This window comes from Glandiceps talaboti, chromosome 21 (genome assembly GCF_964340395.1).
Source record: "Glandiceps talaboti chromosome 21, keGlaTala1.1, whole genome shotgun sequence".
Lineage (NCBI taxonomy): Eukaryota > Metazoa > Hemichordata > Enteropneusta > Spengelidae > Glandiceps > Glandiceps talaboti.
The window spans coordinates 13521019-13545364 of NC_135569.1; the positions used below are offsets into that span (position 1 = coordinate 13521019).

At 36.6% G+C, this 24346-nt stretch overlaps 2 protein-coding genes across 3 annotated transcripts in view; one reads left to right on the forward strand and one right to left on the reverse strand.

Annotated features, from left to right (window-relative positions):
* Positions 1 to 3895, reverse strand: part of LOC144451596 (uncharacterized) — a 5458-nt gene extending 1563 nt beyond the window's left edge. The window contains exons 1-4 of one of the 2 annotated variants that reach the window (XM_078142484.1): positions 3527 to 3895; positions 2604 to 3053; positions 1604 to 2233; positions 38 to 241 (exon numbers count right to left, since the gene is read on the reverse strand). In XM_078142484.1, coding sequence (XP_077998610.1) covers positions 38 to 241; positions 1604 to 2233; positions 2604 to 3045 — 1276 coding nt within the window. In that variant the 5' untranslated portion in view covers positions 3046 to 3053; positions 3527 to 3895. Of the gene's footprint in view, positions 1 to 37; positions 242 to 1603; positions 2234 to 2603; positions 3054 to 3522 lie in introns of both variants that reach the window. The other variant, XM_078142483.1, reaches the window with a different exon arrangement.
* A 1163-nt stretch (positions 3896 to 5058) lies between these two features.
* LOC144451448 (degenerin-like protein unc-105) lies at positions 5059 to 22226 on the forward strand. The gene is made up of 14 exons (XM_078142287.1): positions 5059 to 5192; positions 11125 to 11470; positions 11774 to 11911; positions 13173 to 13322; positions 14580 to 14723; positions 15642 to 15939; positions 16313 to 16413; positions 17916 to 18079; positions 18579 to 18641; positions 19421 to 19532; positions 20186 to 20258; positions 20492 to 20620; positions 20924 to 20999; positions 21937 to 22226. The coding sequence occupies exons 2-14, from the start codon at positions 11164 to 11166 to the stop codon at positions 22138 to 22140; spliced, it is 1959 nt and encodes a 652-aa protein (XP_077998413.1). The 5' UTR covers positions 5059 to 5192; positions 11125 to 11163; the 3' UTR covers positions 22141 to 22226.
* Positions 22227 to 24346: the final 2120 nt, after the last annotated feature.

Below are 24346 nucleotides of genomic sequence, written 5' to 3' on the forward strand. Positions count from 1 at the left end.
CACCCCACCCCACCCCATCCCGCGGGGATTAACTTACTTGGTGTACATAAATAGAAGACATACAGATCGGCTAATTCCTCCAATGTAATGTCATTTAGCTCTTGTTCACCACCAACAAACGTGTCTATCGCATTCTTGATTGCTTTTCTAACAGGGTCACTATCTTCACCTTCTTTGGGTAATACATCTCTTGGAATGATTGGGAACAGTCGCTTCTCTAATGGCGCGACGTTAAACTTCTCTGCAATGCAATCACATGGAATTTATATTCGATTTCTTTTTTTAAATTAGCACACTTTGCTGATGTGTTGTATCAATATCAAAAACGGGCATTTCTGGCCAAAGAACGATACGTTGGTAAGATTACCAGGACATATCTATATATCATAAGAACGTCCAGAGGGTATCAAATATGAAGCTGAAATAACAAGCTTTCACTAAAATACAACAAAAATGAAGTTCTACACTATTAATATTTGAGGGCTTTACTATGTTTACTGGAACAGTTGTTATTTTGTCGTAGTCTGAGAAATCCATATTTAGAGTGTTTAGTTTTATTCTGACGTAAAAAATACCTATGACGTATTAAACACACATTATATTAGATTAGATTAGATTAGATTAGATTAGATTAGATTAGATGGATTACATTACATTACATTACATTGCATTGCATTGCATTACATTACATTACATTAGAGATATTGGGTTGGCTTAGATTAGAGATTGGATTGGATTGCGTTGGGTTAGAGTATATTAGAGATTAGATTAGATTAGATTAGATTAGATTAGATTAGATTAGATTGAATTAGATTAAATAACTTTAACCAAACGAATTTCGAGAAAGATTAGGCCTATGCGTTGGTCTTGTTAAAAACGTCAAAACAACTAACAATACAATACAACACAACACAACACAACACAACACAACACAACACAACACAACACAATACAATACAATACAATACAATACAATACAATACAATACAATACGAGATAAAATCATGATAAAACACACTAAACATAGAAGACTTCATTAAAATCACAAATTACGCAAAGTGGTAATGCATAGGTAAAATTCTGAAAATATACTGCTTTGAAATTGCATATATAGAATTAACACACACAGGAATACATGCACGCAAAGTCTCTCCCTCCCTTACAGGGACATCTGTGACATTCGTGAGAACCAAAACTGAAAATTCTCCTTGAATCAATTTAAAAAAAAAAAAACTTTAGACATTCTAACGTTCGTTCCATGTGTCCATGATATCATAATAACAGCGTCATATGTAACGAAGTAATTAGAATCTATCCTACTGGACTAACTGTTGGAATGGCAACAGTTTCACGTCCTATCCTGGAAGCTTCGTCAGGCCGAATGATGATCTGATGACAGATGGTTTGTGTTACATGACAGAGTAGGATTGTCATGTGATGATGAAAACCGTCGAGGAATTTTACTGATCACAGTGTTGTATGCGCCTGCCAAGTTATGACGTAGCAAGAACAGCAAGTCAAGTCGGATAGATTATAATTACTTCATTATTAACTTCATACCTGGATGACTGAGAACATTCATAGACAACAGAGTCATACTTACTCAGTTCCTTTTTGATTTCTTTGTAGATATCTTTGTCCGATAACTCCATGATATTTGTGAAGCATTCCAAGCAATGGCAGAATACCACGATGCGTCGTTGGGATGGTTTCTTAAGTTTTTCGCAATTTGTCACTGGATTGTCAACATTGGAAATAAATTGGCCTATTGCATCTAACACGGTTACATCCCCACATACTTTTAACAAGTCACTGTCCTTTGTAAACCAAAGATCAGCACGGGGGCTTTCTTTTCCAGAAATTTCTTTCGGAAAAATGTTTTCAAATATTTCCCTCGACAGGTCATGTTTTCCCTGTGTTGGTTTACAGATGCACAGCCGATGTTGTGTTAGATATTTTGTGAGGAGTTCACCTTGCTTTCCCCCGTAAGAGAGGACCTTTAGTTTAGGAGCTTTTGTTGGAAGTGGGTATTTTTCAATTTCATCGATGTAGTTTTTTAGTGTTTCTTTTTGTGCGTCAGTCAGCTGCCCCTCTGCAGGCAAACTAAAACAGCGATCCTTGAGTGTGAGTTCGTAGGCATTTTGGTCATTAAACCGCCAGATCTTCGACCAACTGTCATCAACGACTCCTGTGCCAGACAACTCATCTCCATATATGACTACCAGTATAGAACCTGAGAGAGAGAGAGAGAGAGAGAGAGAGAGAGAGAGAGAGAGATAAATTCTTTCTCCACGAATAACAAGACAAAGTCTTACAAATGGCTGTTTTGTCAAAGCATATTGGTATTTGTTCGAAATTGACGGATTTCATTATCACAATTTAGTTCAAGATATCTCACAAAACGCTATATTAATTGGCTATGTATAAAACCACAATTTTCTTGATAATGATATAATCTGTGATTCAAGCAAGTTACATGTATATATTCATACACACAGAGACGGTAACTTCCGCGTTGAAGTGCCGACTGACAACCTAGAGCTAAACAGAGACCTACAGATTTTTACTTCAATATAGTTGAATATAACATCACACATTATTACCGTGTGGTTTTGTCTTCGTGTAGAATTCCTTGAAGTCGTCCCAGTGGTCAATATTAGCGTCTCGTCTAGACGGCGTGATAAGACATCTTGTTTGCCTTTTATCCAAAACTGCTACCACGGTAACTGTTTTAGCGTCGGCGACATCTTTAGCGTTGTAATCTTCGTAGTCAGCTACTGTTACATCTTTGCACTGTTTAAAAACATCTCCAAGTTGTTTCAGAACATCATTTCTGGCCTTTCTGAAAGTCTCGAGCTTAGCAAATACGTATATTTTGTTCATTTTCACTTTGTGTTTAGTCTGGTCTGTTGTTGCCACAGAGTACTGCACTTGCGCAGTTGTTGCTTTACATGAGATATTCCGAGAAGTAGGTTGATAGTTCGTAACCTTTGACTGAATGTTCATGTTCGACCAAACAGCAGTACACCACCACCGATGAAACATTAGAAAATCTGTCTCGTAAAACAGTAAAGAGATTATGAATGTAGAGTGTGAAATTCGTCCTTAAGGCTTTTATGAAGGGATCATATGATTAATATTCATGATATGAGTCAGTTACTATTCCTTTTGTTGTTACACAGCATTTGTCTGTCTGTCTGTCTGTCTGTCTGTCTGTCTGTCTGTCTGTCTGTGTATGTATGTATGTATGTATGTATGTATGTATGTATGTATGTATGTATGTATGTATGTCTCTGTTTCTGTCTGTCTGTCTGTCTGTCTGTCTGTCTATCTATTTATCTGTCCATCTCTCTCTCACTCTCTTCCTCACTCACTCACTCACTCACTCACTCACTCACTCACTCACTCACTCTCTCTCTCTCTCTCTCTCTCTCTCTCTCTCTCTCTCTCTCTCTCTCTCTCTCTCTCTCTCTCTCTCTCTCTCTCTCTCTCTCTCTCTCTCTCTTAGTAAATATTACCAACCTACCATAACTCTTCAGTGTTAAGAATTATGTAAGCATGACAGTGATATTGGAGATAAAGTCTGTCAAGATAGGTCGACACGAATAATGTCAATAAATCCATTAATCAACTCTGACACTCGATGTCACTATTGATTTCAAATTGCAAGAGTAATTACTTTCCACTCCATCACTGCATGTTTATGTCAGAGCAGGGTCATTTTAAAGCAAAGCAAAGCAATGTATGTCATGTGAGTGTAGAGGTCAAGACGAACTACTTTATCAAATATGTAAGTGTAAGTATAAAATGTAATAATTGTGTACTGAGTAATGTAGTAAACTTAATTGTTGCTATGGAAATGTAGGTTTGCACACTATGCATCGTTGATAGAAAGTGTACGGAAAATTAGTACTTTAACTTCAACTGTATGTCTGTCTGTATGTCTGTCTGAGAGAGAGAGAGAGAGAGAGAGAGAGAGAGAGAGAGAGAGAGAGAGAGAGAGAGAGAGAGAGAGAGAGAGAGACTGACTAACTTCAGTAATTCAGTAACTGTAGTAGAATATTCTATTTACTATAGTACATGTACCTCAAGGACTGCCAATGAAAAGAGAAGTTAATGCTCTAAAGGGTATATTCTATGTCTAGGGAAGTTACCTAAATGGTTGATCGACTTGTTGATATACAAAGAGGTGTGTTCTTTCACCCCAGTGACCATGTCGTGACGTCAGTAAGGTTTTTGAACGATTGCCAAACCTGAAGGTTTTGAATTAACCATTCTGACGGTATTGTCTTGGGGTTGACCTTAAGTGGCACTAATGTACTTTGCAGTTTTTATAATTTAACAACGACGTAACAAAAATACACTTGTGCTAATAATTTACACCCATGATTGCTGTTTGGTGATTACGTCAAGTGGTATACTTTTGTACTTCAGGTAAACAAAACACTAATTCTACTCTTTAAACCTTATAGCCTACTGTGTTCGATTCATAGGAAGGGTCTTACAGTGTATCCACACAAAGAATTAGCCGTGGGGTCTTGTTGAGTGTTTTGGTTTCGTCGAGTCCGGAGGTCTGCAAAAATTGCGACACTGATCATATATGCGTTGCTTATGAGGCGTTGTCTGGACTTCTAAGTTCAAAGTCACTTGTAGCATATTAAATTCAGCAGCTGCTACAATGGCGTATTACGTTCAGATTGCGAATATTTTGATATTGTATGGGCCTGCTTGAAAGTCAGTTCCCTCCTTTGCAAATACTTACATATGAATGTTTGTAGAAAACCTACTGGTATGATGTGCATAGTTATTAGACCAAAATACATTTATAAACACTAAACACAACACTATTTGAGCAAACATACAACGTTTACATTTGGTAGTCTGCACATGTATGCTGCACTGCACTGCACTGCCCTGTTACACTACCAGCAGGGCTCGGACCAGTAATAGAAGGCGTGGTCAGCGCTGAACTAAATTGGGCATAACGTACAATGAGTGATTTTCTGAATCAGCTTGCAATTTGCATACGAAGAGAGTGACCGTGCTTTGCAGTCACAACTCGACAACAGACGCTGGCGTCATAGAAATACTGTTGACGTCGACCGAAGACATCGTGTACCTAGCTAGGGACGTTGTTGTTTGTTAGAAGATATGTCCACGTCTGTCAACGTGCATTTACAGTGACAACTGAGGTGAGTGTTTAGATACATAATTACACTGTTTGTTCTAGAAGAATAGTGAGTCTACCGTGTACTCGTCAATTAGAACGGCGTGCGATACACTTATATAACTTCACATACATATGTCAATACGCCCGGAGCTGAGAACATGTATATATGTCTTCCTGTCTGTTTGTTCATACCGCTATCTTTGCGTTGCGACATGCACAGTTCGATATTCAATCCACGCAAGTCTTCTCGTTTTAGTGTACATGGATCACGTAATTACAATGTTTGACGTTGCCTCGGAAGACATTATTTTGTTACTATTGAGGTACTTAACAGCTTATCAAGAACACTGTTAAGAAAATTTACACCGGTCAATGCCAGTTGTTGTTCAAACAGACAATAGAGTTATTTAGCACGTCTAAAGATCGATTTTCATTATTTAAAAAAAAATTGCCTCATTAAGACAATTAACGATGATCTTCTCCTTGTGCTGACGTAAAGGAGATATCACAGACACTGAAATATTTGTCCTAGCGTACATTCGTACGTTTTGGCCTAAAAATGTGGTTGTCATGATAACGTGAACTATGACCCGAAATTAACTGTATGAAAGTCGTTCAACTTTTGAATGAGACCTATTTAAGGGACTTGGCACAAACTACATGGGAGAGGGCCGGTGTTTTTTGTTTTCTCAAGTTGTGGGTCAACATTTTTTTCATGAAAGTGTTGTTGTTTTTTGGGGGAGGGGCATTATTTGTTGTGCAATAACGTTTTTGATCACATATAATGATATATCCCAATACAAGAGGAGGTGGAGGGGTCAGTATTTTTGTGCAAAGTTGTGTGGGGAGGGTCAATCTTTTTCACGCTCTGACCTGAAAAGCTCTGGTCCCCTCCCCATGTAATGTGTGTCTGATCCCTAACCGTAAACAACTATCTAGATGGCGGTGAATAGCGTGTTGCATTTTGCAGCAATATCGTCATTTACCCAATCAAAGGATCAAGGTAGGCTTCAATGTGAACTTTATGGCCCGGGATTCAATCCTGGGTTTTTGCTAGTCCTGCTTGCAGACGGCACACTCGTTTGACGACTTACTCCGTATGCAAGATGGACTAGGTTACTGCATGTAGTTAATATAGAACCACGAGAATTAGATACGGAGTTATTCTTTTCTATATCTGTGCCAGACAACTGTTTTTTTACACCTAAAATTTAATCCGAATCTGATGCGGGCCTGTAAGTGGAAATGTAACTAACGCACATAGGCTTCAGATTGCCAGAATATAGTCGAGCCAGTAAGCCTATGTTGAGCCAGATACATCCAAGTCTGACCAAGCGTGCATTCATATTACATGTAGTACCGATCTGTTAGTCTCGTCAGTGAAGTGTGACCTCTCTAATGTTTCATTTGAACTATTTGACCCCGTTGTGTGAATCATACGAAATAGATACAGAGAGAGAGGTTTGAGTAATGTATGCAGTTATTTGACTGCAGAGATGCTTGCATACATTTCTATAATGGGAACCAGTTGTGTAGTAACAAAATGTCGTCTGCATCCACAAGAATTTTACTAAAATTGCGACAATTCATCGTCTGGAGTGACAAAATCTGTACCAACATTGTTATACTCATTATATAATAAGTATACTTTTTGCAGTGAATTAAAATGTAAAATTTTGATTCAATTTTTGTCGTTTGAGACGATAAAATGTAGCAATGTGAATTAGATTTTAAGAAATATCAATTGCAATGTCAATTTTTGCGTGACAGGTGTACAGTCAAGTACAGTACACAGCCAGAGACATCTTGAGAATTTTTAGTTTACACTGTCTAGCACGATTCGGCAATAAGATGCGCGCTCCTAACCAACGCACTGTAGGGTTCCAGTTAGTCTTGCTGCTCGACCCCCCTCGGGCTATTCTGCTCTCTTTGAAGGCGACCGAAGGTCACTGGTGAGGGCGTCGGATAGCCCGACCCTCATATCAGAAGACAGCCCGAGGTCTAGCAGCTAGGCTACATTCCAGTGGGCCAGCATAAGGTCATCGCCGGTGCAGCCATAATCAGTCATCATCTTCGTCGCGCGCGCACGATAAACACAAAACAGTCACAGTGTTGCATTATCTATAGCTTATTGATATAAAAGCGGATTAAAGATCTGGTTTGGATTAGGATTAAAATTTAGGTGTGAAAACAGTTGTTTAGCAGAGATATAGGTTGGTCCTCGACAAATGAATAATCCTATGTAATCCGTAATATAAGGTGCCATTGATTACCTGACACTAATGTGAGAACCTTGGATTGAAACACTGGCCTTTAAAGGTCTGGTTAGTGAATATGTTTACACACAGCCCATGTAGGGTCTAGATCTATGGTTTACACCGTCCATAACGATCATTATAACCTGCACGAGCCAAGTTCATAAAAAAAATATGGAATTTATATTGTGGTCGTTCTACGTCACCACAACGCGTGTCTACGTCACGACAACGCGTGTCTACGTCACGACAACGCGTGTTTACGTCACCACAACGCGTGTCTACGTCACGACAATGCGCTTCTATGTCATGACAACGCAACGCGTGTCTATATTGATTCTGCTGTGTTCGAAATACGGGTCAAAATTGCCATTACTTGCCTAATTTTTAAAATTATTTACTGGCAATGGTATAATTATATTATTCCCCAAATATTTGTCTTGATTCAGCCGGAAAATATTCGTGACCGAAGGGTTGTCACTACGAGTCGCTAGACAAATCCCCCTTAGGTCATTCATATTTTCCTTGGCTGAACGAAGAAAAATATTGGGGAATAATATCTAATAACAGTTTCTCATTTGTATGGTCTGTAGCACACTCGGTGTATTAAATTAGCCTGTCTACTCGTCGTACTTGATACCTAGCCATGTCAATTTGTCAGGACAATGAGATGACGTATGAATTACACTTTTGTCAGTTAGCTTAGTCATTCGATAGTGATGTACATAATATTGCATATCATGTCACATACAGATCATTGGTAACATAACCACGGACTGTATACACGTTACAACTCAGACAACCAACACACAGCCGGCCTAAAGTTCCAAGTTCCAACAATATTTTAATATAATTATATCTCACGAAAATAAGAATGCATTTCGGATATCATATGCAAAGTATTTACACTTGAAAATATCCGGAAAATGAAATATTAGATTGCCAACAGAAGGAAATAAGGTGAAATCACATATCAAAAAAGGGCGAATTCCTCAAAAACACGTATCCTTGAAAGTGGCCATATGGATGAGGATTGGGTATTTATTTTCGATTTTTAATTTATAAAACAATTTTATCATGGCTTCCTAATTGAAAAATCAATGTGAAACAACATATGCCAAGTCCTTGTTTGTAACTCAATAAATTAAAGATTGCTAAATGTGTAAAATCTTTGTTAATATGTGCAAACATTAACACACCTTTTACATATTTTTTTTTAACTTTTGCAGTGTATTGATTTACAAACAATAACTTTGTCAGCGTTGTTTCACATTGATTTTCCAAGTAGGACGCCATGATTATTTTTTTTTAAATCAAAATAAAAAATTAATACCCATTGAATCCTCATCCATATGTCCTCTTTGTACGGCTTTAGTAAAGATATCGTGAGTCAAGAATACCTAAATGTTTACATGATATTGTACAACCAACCAAGTAATGTTTATTTTATGCATTGATAGTAACAGAGTAGAAAGAACCCCCCCCCCCCCCAAAGAATTATCAAAAAGCAAAATTTAGACTCGTCTACATGCGAAGTGACTTGAAAAATAAATTTGGTAATTCCCAAACACATCATTCGCTTCAACAATGCAAAGATACCCCACCCTTTCCTAAACACCTTTCGCTGAATGTACTTTGTCAACAACGTGAGAGACTAGATTCATAAAAATGAATAAATAAATATTTATATAAAATAAATGAATAAACGATATTTTTTATATTTGAAGGTTATTTCAGTCACCATGTTCATTTTTAAATTCTTTTACTAACTAGACCTCTATAAATATTCAACTACGGCTGTCGGGTATTCCGATATTTCTGTAGAGACATTTTGGCGGGAATTAAGTGAGATGATGCATGAAAATTTACAATTTAATGAATTTTCAGACCTTGGGGTCGTAGATGTTAAATATGTACAACATAGATATTTAAATTTTACACTGCCATTACTTTTGCATTATGAATATAAATATGATTGAAATGGTAAATAAAACTAGTATAAGGTTTCCTATTTAGTCTCTCTCTCTCTCTCTCTCTCTCTCTCTCTCTCTCTCTCTCTCTCTCTCTCTCTCTCTCTCTCTCTCTCTCTCTCTCTCTCGTCACCCCTCCTGGCTTCGCTATTAAATTTGTCTGTTTCTGATTTGCCTCGTCCCAGACGGCTTGTCCTAGTGGGCCAGTTCGAATGAGCCCATACCATTCTCGCCAGCCATAGCATATGTCCATATTTCTACTAACACAACGAAATATGGAGCGTCTGGCGAGCACTTTTTTGGGACTGGTGCCGTAAAGCGGCCGGTGGTTTACGTTACAACGATGCAGCATACTTTAAAAGGGAATTGGGCTAGTTGATAGATCAAATTAAAATGTAAAACAGATAATTTATTGAGGGGTGTGAGACTCGGAGTCTGGTGTCAGCAATGTTATATACCATGGTTGTATTACATCATGACTTGCGTGAATGTTTCATCACGTGGCTTTTGACCTTTAACGCATGATTGGGTAATTTATCGGTATTTAAATACGAAGGACACAAAGTAACGATTACACACACACGAAGCACAGGATCTCGTAGGTTATTAATCAATGTTGGCATGACTATGAATTCATTTGCAGTATTACATGTAACATGGCACAAGCTATGAGTTTATAAGCAATTTTTTAAAAATTGAAACTTGCATAAAACCTCTAGTATAATTTTAATGTGGAAGTATATGTCCTCTATGACATTAAATTTCTTTTCTGGCATTTTTAGAATAGTTGATTGCATGGTAGGGATGTCCTCCACATTTTGTAGACGTATGATAAATTACGTCATCGGATCTTGTATAAGTTATACCTTAATACCAAGTTTTGAGTTTAGTCAATTTAAAGTGATGGTTAAGTATAATGTTTTAGTAATTAAACTAATGCAAGTACAATTTAAATATGCCGCAGAAATTATGTATAAACAGTTTTAACCCCTTTAACTCGAAATATCGCCGATATACTAGTAACTTATTTTTAGGGACTGTACCATCTACAAAATCTGCACCCTAATGTTGGCAGATATTTATTATTTTCCTTGACTTGTCTGCCCTCAGAAAATCTTCCTATTGTAAAGCTTAGAGCTTAGAGTAAAGGTTATAAGTTCAATGGTTAGGGACGGGTCAGTTTCTTCGTGGGGGGGGCGTCGGTGGATGGATGGGGGAGGGGTGTCATTACATATTGGATCGTGATGGAAGAATAATTCCCTCTATGATGGCATGGCCTTGTCTCAGTATACTGTGGTATTTTATCTTGTCTCTATTGCTTACCTACTTCACCAAGACTGACTTTGGAAAACTGCTTAGGTCTAAGAAAAATGTGTGGTTCCGATTACGCTCAATTTTAGAATAGGTAGGGGTAGGTAGGTTATTTCTTTTTCATGTGTGAGTGTCTAGTTCAGGTAGTTATGTTTTGCGTTGTTTTCTATATGGTCTCTGTATTATTGGTTTCATCCCAGTAGATGTACAGCCATTATAGATTGGAAGAATAGTTTTATATTGTCTTTTTAAGTTGATGTCAGTTTCCGCATCCACAATTTTCTCGCGAGACTTCACAATTTTCGCAATTTTATTTGTTTTCCTCCAATATCATGGTTATTAAAAAGTTTAGGTTAGGAAGTGAGAAAACTATTTTTTTGGCCTTATATTGTGATTTTTGCATTTTTATCTGTTTTAGGGTAAAGCAAGACTCAGTCTGCATTGTATATTTGACACGATGATGATAAAAGAGAGTGAATTCAGTCGTCACCACAAGATATTCCGAGCGTTATGGTCGGTGTTTCTAATCATTGTTGCAGTTGTGTATTCTGTAAATATTATACAATATGTTGCGGTTTATCTTTCCTACCGTACGACACAAGAAGTTAACAAACTCGAAATAACTACAGAGTCCATGCTCTTCCCAGCTGTCACTTTATGCAACGTTAACAAACTGAGGAAGTCGGACATCGAGACAAGCCAGTACAGCGACCTGCTGCTATTGGATATCCCAGGAGCGTTGTCAAATTTAATGCCGTATGAGGGTGAGTATATGCGGTAAAAGAGTGACTTCAAGATGATGTAACGTCGTAAAGATACAAAGCTTATGTGATGTCGTAAAGATAATATGCGATAATTGAAGAGGGGTTCGTATGCATTAACTTGTCACAAGTTGTGGATGTACCGAAAAACTACGTTTTTACCTGAATTGAATCTCTAAGGCTTCTATTCTTTAGTACTAAACAAAATTAAATATGTGTGCCTTCCAAAAGCATGCCGTCACTGTGATGCGATCAATAGCTCAATTTGCTTGCTATAAGCGATATCACTCTCACATGATATTTCAGGACCGTGTTTTGAGGGAGATTTCGTCTGCAACGAAAATGGCGGGAGCTCGGAGTGTGTCAAATGGTACATGAGATGTAATGGAATTGTGGAATGTAGGAATGGAGAAGACGAGACCAATTGCAAGAATTCAAACAAAGGTGGGTTTGTAGCCTATTTTAATACAAAATGGTTAACGCACTGAGAGATAGTTGAAATCTGAAAATTTTGAGGTCTTGCGAATTTTGCTATTACTTTTCGTTTATAATACATACATCCCATTTCAAGTTACCGATCATCAGCTCTGTTTGATACAACATACAGCAACAAATAAGAAACTGCATATGCTATACATTAAGATAGCAAGTAATGAATACTCTTTTTTGCGCCATTTTGTCCTAAATGAAAGAAACTAATGTGCCACCATGCAGACATCACATTCAAACGTCAAAACATCGGCGCCCGCGTGTCGACATGCAGTATGTATTGATAGTTTATTTCAGATTAGGCAAAATGTAGCAGTAAATTCCGATTTTAGTATCATAGTATAGAACGTGCATTTTTTAATTGGTTTCGGTGGTTGTATCAACGGTTAATTGCAACGGACTGTATGTGAAATGTCCCTGAATACCCCGAGAGCGCAATACTTGCGCATGTCATGTATTTAACAGAAACGTTGTATTTTGAACACTTCCCATGCAGTTTAATTTTTTCAGAGAAAAAAATTACATGATTGGTTAACAATTTACATCGAAACTTAAAATGTGTAATTTTGAGATTTTTACACTACCCATAATTTGATATTTGCCTAATCCTTATGCTACCGGTTGTATCATCATCTCGCAAAGAGAGATCTCGCGAGATTCGATGCACGGAGAGCACTCGACATATATTTGACAACCTCGTACTTTCTGTAGTTATGTCTTGTGTAGTTACTAAAAGATAGGTCAAGAAGTTGAACAAGGCAGGTTATGATATGTTAGAAATATGCTTGGCTAACTAAGCCTCGGAGTAATTTCCCATATTAAGTAATCATCACCGGTACCCTGCGATCAGACTGGTAGAATAGAAATATGAACTGCCGAGTAATTCGTCGTACCCAATGATCATTTCTCATGATATGAAAATTAGCTTCCTCTATTAATATTCAAGCCATTATTTTCCAATTTGTTATGTCGTGTGGCTCGACAAGAGAGCTCTATAATGACCGCCATTTTGTGCCTAATCATCAAACGGAAATATGGTAATTATTCTGCACTTATGCAAGATTAAGCTGGTACAAATATAATGTCCAAGGCTTGGCCATCATATTGAAAGTATTAGTACTCAGCATAGGTCATCGAACTTTAACGGTGTATAGCAATGCATGTTCTTTATAACTTACTACTCCAATGTGTCAACGTCTACATGTATTATTTACAGGACTGGTGAGGAATGACATGTCTTGCTCTGTTGAAAACGATGGATTTTTCAAATGTAACAACTCCAAATGTATTCCAGACAAGCTACAGTGTGATTATATTGACAACTGTGGAGATTTCAGTGATGAAGATGGCTGTGTTTATCCTACAGGTATTATGTAATCTAATCAAGTGGGGGAGGAGGGAGGGAGGAAGGGAAGGTGGATGCATGCATGGAGAAATGGGTGCATGGAGGGAGGGTGGGTGGGTGGAGGGCTAGAAGGAGGGAGGGAGGAAGAGAGGGGAGGGCGGATGGATGGGTGCATGGATGGATATATGGATGGATGGATGAATGGAGGGAGGAGGGTGGGGGCTAGAAGGAGGGAGGGAAGGAGGGATATGGGCGGATGGACAGGCAAACAGATATACAGACAGACATACATGCATCCATCCATCCATCCATCCATACATACATACATACATACATACATACATACATACATACATACATACATACATACATACATTTTCATATATAACGTTACATTATTATGTGGGTAATGACATTATTAGGTATACATGTATGTGTAAAAGCTACCCCGTCTATAGAAATGGAAACACAGATGCTGTAGAAAGAATATCTGTCCAACGTCTAGGATGGAAGGGACTGCCTTTATTTTGTTTAATTATATCTGTACTTCGGGAACAAGATCATGTATTAATGCAACAACTACAAATACACACAGAGCAAAGGCACGTCTACATTTTTAAATTCCATAGGGTGTCTGCACATACTACATGTATTACTAAGACATCGCAAGTACGTGTGTGTCATCCGGGACTTAGCAAAAGACAATAATTTAAAGTCACGTGAGGATGATTTGTAGGGAATTGTTTATACAAATGTACAACAAAGAAGAAAATAAGGCTGCATTTTCCAAATGTACACATGTAAAGTTACAAGTCTCCGTTTTCAACAAGGTCATGCGAAATGGAGCGCTTAAAGAAAGGGGAATGTCTTAGAAGGAAATGAATGGGTTCTGGAGAGTCATTTCTTGTTTTTAAAAAAACGAGTTCAAAGCTGTTCCTCAATCATTGTCCGGCGTAAGTCCCTGCCATATAGGCACCCATGCTTTCACGACAGTCAGATATGCAATATAGCAGAATGTAAGTGTTTATAATTCCTGAATGCTTAAAATAATACCTTCAAATAAAACAATTGATATCTGGTCAACTTAAAAAAATATGTAATCTTTTTATGAAATATCTATTGTCAACATGTTCATCCCAAAAATGTAAGCATCCGTGAAGTGTTCTCGTGACCTGTGATCTCTATAGTGTTCTCGTTTTGTTCCCTTTGCGACTTCCATGTTGTTTGGGTGTGTATGTTTGTTGTTCACTTCTTCATTTCTTTACACGTCTATTCCAGATTGCACAGGGGGAGAAAATACTTTCCAATGCGAAAACAAGACAGACAGACCTGAGTGCGTGCCATTAAAGTTCAAATGTGATAGAATCAACCATTGCAGAGATGGATCTGATGAGAATGGATGTAATTACAAAATTGTAAATGGTGAGTTATACCAATTCAAAATTGCTAGCATGCACCTTGTAGCAATAATATGGCTGAGAAATGGGTATCTATTGTAGGTTTTTAATTATAAAACAAAATTTAGTGTTTTCCTATTTGTAAAAAATAAATAACGTGAAACAACATAGACCAAGACAGTGTTTGTAACTTAGAAGTTGGCAAACAATTTTTAACGTTGTAAAAAGTTTGTTAAGGTACGTACAGGAAATTTGAATTTTCAACAAGCTGGGTAAATGAAAATAAATATTCATTTTCTTTGAGGAACCAAAATAGATACCCATTTTTCATCCAACAAAACTCCATAAAAAATGATAAAATAAAATAATAATCCATATTACCACTTTAACGGGTCATGTAGCTATTTGCTATACCTGTGAACCCTGTAAACTCACAAGTAATTCAACACAAGTAGGCAGTAATTCCAGAACTAATTTGAAGTTTCCCGGATAAACCAGTCACGACAGGTGACATCAATAACTAAATCTGCCTTTATCAAGATTTCAGGAGATATAACCGATGTTTGTCACAGTGAATACTGAATGTTTCTTTATCAGTGTTGCTCTAATATAGAAACTCCTCACAACTTGGTCAAAGTCACACAAGGGGTGCCATGCCATATAATTATGTATATTATGAAAAGGTTGGCCCATGGAATGGTAATATAAAATCCAATTTACCTTGTGATGATTTTCACTGAACCGTGTAATTACTTCTGTAAATCGACACTTCAAAGTCATGCTATGTTGACAGTAGTTGTTTTTGACGTTTCGTTCAATTCTTGAAAAACACTTACTACCACTAAGAGCTGAAAACACTAAATTACAAATTCATACTTTTTCACACATTGAAATATTAATCAAATGCTAAATTTGTATTTACTCTAACAACAAACATAAACAGGTGAAAATACTCCGATTGATCATTTTGATATGAACTGGACTCAATCGTATGAAAACGTCGGTGCTAAATTACGCCATTTTGAAGACTTCCAAGAGAAGTACAAACCGAGCATACTAACAAGAATAGCGAATGAAGAATCGCCATCTTTGATTCGTTTGTTGTTGGCGAGCAACTCACCAACTTTTGATGACGTAATGAAAGCCCTAGACATAGATGCTATGGAGATACGGAATTATGGGTATAAGATGGAAGATGCCTTGTTGCAGTGCAATTACAACGGAGAACGATGTGAACCAGGGTCAGTACTACGCCAATTGCGCGTATCACTATACAAGCGGGAAGCCCAGAGAAATGATGTCAGCCGGAAGTTCGATACCTCACTTTTACCGCACTTCCGGTCAATGTTATTACTTTTGGTCTTACGTAAGCCTTGTGCCTCTTGGTGTTTTGAACTGATATAAATATTGTTGAATTACTGTCAGAATTTTTGTGGTATTTATCATTTACATTTGTATTATAATCATAATTATAAATTGTGCTTAGTTATAATAATCCGGTCAGGCACAATGAAACTGTCGAAAGTAATGCGCATGCGTCATACATAGTTTGTCAATTATCTATTACATCTCGCGGCTAGTTTCTGCTTTAACTGGATTTCTTTTCCTTCCCAGGGATTTCACCATCACTCAACATAAACAATTCGGCAACTGTTTCACCTTTAATGGGAATACAAGTCGAAAATTCAAAGCAAAAAGACCTGGACCAGAACATGGTAAGCAATTCATAGTTATAACTCATATATCTATATTGTAGTATTGCATGTAAAAACATTCAACATCGTACAAAATACACAAGCGATCCTAGAAAATGTTGGAACATCCAACGGTAAGAACTTGAGGATAATTTTCGTAAATGTAACACAATTTAGTTAGTTTAAATGTTAGTACTCACGGCACAGGCTATATTAATAAGCTTTTACTCAAGTCAAAATACTACACAAAACAATAGAATAATCCTAATATAATGTTAATGTCTTCTATAACATTACAATGTCTTCTGGCATTGTTAGAACAGTTGCTTGCATAGCAGACGTTTCCTTGACATTTTTTACACGTATGATAAATTACGTCATCAGATAGTTACGAGCCTTAATACCAGGTTTGAGGAAAGCCAATTGCAATTGATTTAAGTATGCTTCAGTGATCTTCAGTAAGTAGAATACTGCGAGTAATTTTTAAATACACAGCAGAAATTACTCCCCAAAATGTACAAACCTAGTTTGTGCCCCTTTAATATACTTTATGCTGTAAGATTATCAAAACGACGTACTTGTTATTCTTTATCTTACTCTGCTCTGTCAAAATTTCAATATTTTATTAAAATTTATCTTGGAAAGTATTCATTCCCTTCGATATTTACATGTAGTCTGCTTGAATCTAACGCAAGACTAGATAACATTATGACCTGTGTACGACAGAAAACTGAAAAGGGGAAAAGAGCGGGATGTGCGAATAAGGCACCGTGACACAGAGTTCTCTACTTATCAGATTTGAATCCATATTAACAAGTCACTAAACGTGTTAGGATTATCGAAGACATGAATCTGAGAAACTGTGATGGGTTCATGAATAAGAGATACTAAAGCAAAATTTTTTGAAATGTTTGTTTATGATAACATGACTTCAGAAAATAGGGTAGGTAGGTCGGAATTTTATTTTTTTTTAATTTTTTTAATTTTTTTTTACAAATTTCTTAAACACTAAGACAATATACACGTCGTTGGTCGCAATACTTCTTACGATTAGTAAAATCAGTAATTAATGGAGACAATGTTGTGTGAGAAGAACACGAACACAGTATGCAGACTGTACTTTTCAACTTACAGTCTGGAAAGACCTGGTTTCTCTTGAATGAGAGTATAAAAAAAATTGACCAGAGATACTTCGGCAAAAAAGAAAAAGATTACATGGAAATAAAAGTGAATTCCCATCACTTACTTTTTGAATGTTAAAAACATGTTTAGGATTGGCAATTTAAACTAGGGTCAGTCGCGTTATCAGAAACACACAATTTTTTCTAATTTTTTTAAAATCTAAAATTTTTCTTTTAAGTTTAAAAAAATTTAACACAATTTTTTTTAAAAATATAATTTTTTTATTCGAATTATTGACACTAGAAGTAGTTATAACCTTGTACTACAGCTACAGTACACTGAAACTGACTAATCTGTGATCTTGATTCTTTTAAAAATAAACGCCGGTCCAACTTTTTCAGGTTTGAAACTTATTCTGTCTGCCGAACAAGAAGAGGCTTTAGGTATTTTTGGAGGACATTGTGGTTATAAGGTTATTGTACACGACCGAGAGGTTGTAGCCCAACCTGACATAGATGGATTCCCAGCTTCACCCGGAATGTTAACATCGGTATCCACCAACAAGGTAATGATTACATTTGCAATTTGACAGCGAGCTGCGATAGCTACATTATATATAACACAGAATGTTGCAGTCTAGTAGTGAATAGAGAGAGGGAGGGAGAGAGAGAGAGAGAGAGAGAGAGAGAGAGAGAGAGAGAGAGAGAGAGAGAGAGAGAGAGAGAGAGAGAGGGGGGAGTGTGTGTGTGTGTGTGTGTGTGTGTGTGTGTGTGTGTGCGCGCGCGTGTGTTGGCACTTGCCTCTTACCACTGCGGTCGGGGTTCGATTAAATTTACCACGCTGTAAGTAAAAACAGTGTCGTTCAGTTTGACTCTACCGCCGGAACACCGCATGTTTTCCCCAGGTACTCCGGATTCTTGCTGCACTAACACTGAACATCCTCTTGTTAATGGACAATACATGTTGGGTGGTATGGTATATATATACGTTCATTGCATCATGCTATGTTTCATAAGAGTACATTAATTTGTCAAATCATATAAATATAATATTTTTAATTTCAGGTCATCACTAATCGTCTTGCTGCTCCGTACAGCCTATGTTCTACAGAGCATTCTTCACAAATGGTAAGGACACACACTATATTTGCTTGCAAAAACATTTGTTTAGATGGACTAGAATTGAAAGGTCTGTTATAAATACAAATACGTCGCTCCGGTTACCCAACCCCACCTAATTTTTCACTGCTGACCCTAAACTTACTTTTACGTGTACGAGAAAATAATATAAAAATTGCGAAAACTGTGGTCTCGCGAGAAATAGGTAATGCGGAAACTGACGTCAACTTCAAATGACAATATAAAACTGTTCTTCCAATCTTTAATGGCTGTACATCTGATGAGAAGAAACTAATAACACAGAGACCATATGGAAAACAATGGAAAACCTGAATTAGACACTCGCACATGAAAAAATATAAAATCTACCTACCCCACCTATTCTAAAATTGAGCGTAATCGGAACCACGTAATTTTTTTAGGCCTTGGTAATAACCACAGAGCGATTTAAATCTTTAAGTTATAGTGTGTGTGGATGAAAAGGGTTAGTTATTTGGATTAAAAAACTTTACTCTTAAATATTTTGAAATGTAAACATCACCATACATAAATAGTCTGATTAATTGCCTTTAGTCAGTTGGTTTACAAATCAATTCCTGTATGTAAAATAAGAAATTTGCTACACAATTCTTTGAGTTCTTTATATTCAATTAATGACCTACGAACATAAACTTGATCCATTTAAGTGACGTCACATATTTTCAAGGAGAAAATCGTAGTAAAACTGTTTCCTTAATGAAAAATGAGTAACACAATCCAACTTAACACAATGAACATTTCTTTCACAGGAATGTCAAAAGAAGTGTTTCCATAGCAACGTAGACAAGCACTGTGGCTGTGACAATACACTTATGGGTGACTTGAATTCCACACGATGCGATCCACATAATTCGACCCAAGGTGAGAAGCTTGTCAGCAATGCGTGCAACGGTACGGTAGTCCGAAAGCTATCGTGACAACGCCATCTTGCGGCGAAAATCGAACGTGTCAAATTTCTTGGTAGAGTCATGTAATCCACGTATACGTTCACTGTGACCTTCTTGTCCCGCTCATATGACGGACATGAAAAAGTCCCCTTTTATCCACTTACACGCAAATAAAAAAAAACAATGTACCGGGGGGGGGGGGGATTCCCATAAAATCTTCCTGAAAATGTTCCACTTGTGAGCGTGCGTCTTTAAAAAGGCTCTAATATTGAACGTGAAAATGTAAAAACCGTTCTGTAGCACACGGATGGGCATTCACGTGTGTGTGTTAGGGGTTTTGTTGTTGTTGTTGTTGTTGTTGTTGTTGTTGTTGTTGTTGTTGTTGTTGTTGTTTGGTCTTTTGATTTTGTACACCACAATTTTGACTTCAGACTCAACGACTTGAAAGATAGTCTAAAATCTGTTCAACTAGGATTAGATATTTACTAGTTATTATATAAATTTAACAGTATTTTTTATTTTATCCTCGTTCCACCCTTTTTTTTTTACTCTAGATTTTTATTATTTATATTTTGATACCTCTGCCAAGTATGTCATCCTCGTTCCATTGTTTTAATTTTACTCTAGATTTCTGTCGGCAGTTGATGGAGTATCTCTTCCGTAATGGTATCGTTATGTGCGATTGCCCACCACCCTGCAGGTAAATGATCGAAATCTGATATTTAGTTTGTAGTTATTAGTTTGTTATTGCTATGTTGATGTTCTTGAAACGGGAGTTAGGGTGTCTTTTGGAAAGGATTGTACAAGTTCAATCAATGGAGCTCCCCCCCCCCCCGCAACTGGAACCAAATATAAATATATGGAAGACTAATACAGTATGATTTAGTCCATTGACACTGATTATCTCACCATATTTAATTTTCACTTCTTCAGCTCAACTCAATTCAAGACCACACTAGTGCAGACTCCGTGGCCGTCTGCCACCTACCTACCCCTTCTCGTGAACTCAATCCGTGCAGCCCGGAACAACACTTGGACCATGTCAAATGAATTGATTGAAAGGTGTGTGCTACTTCCAGGTTTTTAGTTTTAGTCATTATACACAAATGTCATATCTTGTCACATTGAGTCTGTTGATTTATTGATGAATGAATGGATGGATACATGCACGGATGGATGGATGGGTGGGTGGGTGGGTGGGTGAGGGGAGGGGGAGGAAGGAAGAGAGGAAAGCATATACAATAACTAATCACTGATCACATCTGACGGCTAGGGTTGGGTCATGGTGTGATAAATCTATTGGTATGTATCTATTGCTACGTTACTAATGTATTTTTTTACTTTCTTTGAAATTTGATTCAACAGGAACAACATTGTGTCCATTGAAGTATACATGAGTACTTTAGGTTACTCAGAAGTGTTTCAAGTCCCTGATTACACAGTATGTATACAATTCCTGACATCTTTAATGTTTTAGATTTGATTCAGATGAAATAAGGTTACATAACAATGCTGATATAGTTCACTGCTATGTATGTATGTATGTATGTATGTATGTATGTATGTATGTATGTATGTATGTATGTATGTATGTATGTATGTACATGTATGTATGTTGCATGCATGCATGTATGTATGTATGTGTGTATGTGTGTATATATGTTTGATGTATGTATGTATGTATGTATGTATGTATGTATGTATGTATGTATGTATGTATGTATGTATGTATGTATGTATGTATGTTGCATGCATGTATGTATGTATGTGTGTATGTATGTATGTATGTATGTATGTATGTATGTATGTATGTATGTGTGTATGTATGTATGTATGTATGTATGTATGTATGTATGTATGTATGTATGTATGTTGCATGCATGTATGTGTGTATGTGTGTATGTTTGTATGTATGTATGTATGTATGTATGTATGTATGTATGTATGTATGTATGTATGTATGTATGTTTGTATGTATGTATGTATGTATGTATGTATGTATGTATGTATGTATGTATGTATGTATGTATGTATGTGCGTGCGTGCGTGTATGTATGTGTGCGTTCCTGTCTGTCTGTATGTGAAACAGTTAATCAGTTAGTCAGTCAGTCAGTCAGTCAGTCAGTCAGTCAGTCAGTCAGTCAGTCAGTCACAGAGTGAAAGAGAGGGGCGGTCTCAATTTATACATCATGAGTGTGTATTTATGTTAGAAAGGAGTGCAAAAGTAACAAAGTAATACATTTCTTATCAATAAATATTATTTGTGTTTGTATGTAGTTCTCGTGTGTATATGAATATTTTGTGCAATATACCTCATTTCATTCACTTTTAATTTGTTTTAATACCTGTTATGTGTCACTTCATCTCGTGTCAAATAGATGGCAAAACTTCTCCGTGACCTTGGCCAAATGTTAGCCGTGTACATGACAATTGCACTGCTCATTATCGTCTTGGCCTATATCTGTTGTGGTCCTAAAGGAGAGACCGGTTATCTTAATGCCGGACAAAAAGACGACGAAGAGAAAGGAGGAGATTTCGATGAAGCTAAAGACCAAGATACGTCCGACACTACAGAATTTTGATTTTAAATCGACAATAAACCTATTTCATCAAGTCCACAGCAATTTCTGTAATGTAGTGCCCCTCTCCTTTCTTTAAGGGAGGGAGGGGGGGGGGGTGGTGGGGTTAGTAAATTAATGTCTTCCATTGTCTTTCTTATAGCCTTGATTGTATTTGTTGTAAATATCATTCTTAGCATAGTCTAAAAGGCGCGACGGGGCGCCCTCTCACATAAGTCAGTCCCTTAGGCCGGTGAGGGCGGAGTGACACGAACTATCTCGCAGTTTAAGCTTCGTAAAGGAAACCTTATTTATTTGCATTATTTAAAGTTACGTTGCGATCAGACAGAAAAAAAAAAGATATATATTTTTAGTTGCATTCATACATATTATAAAATTAGATGAATTTAGATGCTTTTTTAGTATTTTTTTTCAATATATGTAAGTTATCACAGTGGCCATATAAATGAGGATTGGGTATTTATTTTGAAGTTTTAATTCATAAAACAATTTTATCATGGCTTCCTACTTGAAAAACGAATGCGAAACAATATTGACAAAGTCTGTGTTTGTAGCTCAATAAATTGTAAAACATTAATAAATGTGTAAAAAAAAATTGTACGTACAACAATAATTTTTTTTTTACACATTTTTTAACTTTTTGCAATGTATTGAGATTTACAAACACCGATTTGTCAATATTGTTTCACATTGATTATTCAAGTAGGAAGCCGTTATAAAATTGTTTTATAAAATAAAAATAAATACCCAATCCTCATCCATATGGCCACTTTACAGACATCTGCATTCTAAGAGTTATACATTTGTACATTTATATAACGAATTCCCATTCAGTAAATTTTCTACATAATTAATCTTGAATGATTAATGGGAATGCAGGGTTACACCACAGGGTAAAGGACGAATACTCAATTTTGTTCTCGCGATTTTCCGGATTTCTAATATTATTTTCTTATTTTCTCAATATTTCTAATAAAGTTTTAAATATTGTTTCCTCTCACTGTTTTTTTCCTATTTCCTACCTGTTATCACCGTCTTATCAGAGTTTACCAGCTTTACGGACTTCCATTAGTCGGATCAGTAGATGTTTACACTCACTACGCAATGTGTTAATTGGGCAGTTAGCCCGTGACTTTGCTCTAGGACTAGCAATCTACTAATTAATGCAAAGATAAACTCTGATAAGGCCGCTAAGGGAAGGAAATCGAAAAAAAAAAACAGTGAGAGGAAACAATAGTTAATTATGATGACAATATTTAAAACTTTAGTTGAATTATAGAGAAAATAAGAAAATGATATTAGAAATCCGGAAATCGCGAGAACAAAATTAACTATTCGTCCTGCTCCCTGTGGTTACAACAACAGTGTTCATCAGTAGCCGTGACGTCACAACAATATGTTGTAAGCAACATCGTTGACATAATGGATAGAATTACAGGTTGTTTATTTACACTTCTTTATTTATTTGTAAATAATTTAGGACACTTTAATCTTAATATACAGTACAAGATAATATAGTCACTTGTTTGTTCATGTTTACAGTTAGTTGCACTCCTTTTCTTTCATTCAGTGTTTATCTTCGGTTAGTTTCATGACATGGCCGAACTTAAGAGTATGTGTCAGATATACGTTGTATTGTCATCTATAATATTAATATCCACCATTTGTAGACAAGGAAAACACTTCGGGTATATTAACTCCGTACAGGTGAACAGAAATTCCAAGGAACTGCACCACATTATTATGACCTCACCAGAGTGGTACACCACGGTATGAAATTTATCCGAGTACACCTCCCCAGGGGTGTCACTACTTGTATGGTCGGTGAATTTTTAAAGGTAATTTGGGGAAATTGTAGTTCCTCTGGCGTTTCTTTGGCAGACAAGTTTAGTATGCAGTCAACACGGTATGAGAAATATACATATTGTCATATGCATAAAACGCCAGCGTTTTAACAAGCTCCTTCTAGGAAAAGAATAACGAAACATAATGTCCAATTATAGCAAATAAGCTTTTTTTTATCATCAAAATAGAACATTATATATTGTTTTAGAGATAGATTTACCAAAGAAAACATCAATGATCAATTTTATTTTGTTGGAAATAATACTGAAAATTACGAGTTGTATTTCGTCAGTTCGTATAGAACGCGTTGCTAGGAGACAATTTTACAATTCGCCATATTAGACTCACAATAGACCAAGAATTG

What these genes read in the sequence shown, in the direction of transcription:
- LOC144451448 (XM_078142287.1), top strand. Translation starts at nt 11,164, where the DNA reads ATGATGATAAAAGAGAGTGAATTCAGTCGTCACCACAAGATATTCCGA. An exon ending in TAATTACAAAATTGTAAATG is followed by an intron (nt 14,724 to 15,641) that starts GTGAGTTATACC and finishes AAACATAAACAG; the next exon opens with GTGAAAATACTCCGATTGAT. An exon ending in GATTGCCCACCACCCTGCAG is followed by an intron (nt 20,259 to 20,491) that starts GTAAATGATCGA and finishes TCACTTCTTCAG; the next exon opens with CTCAACTCAATTCAAGACCA.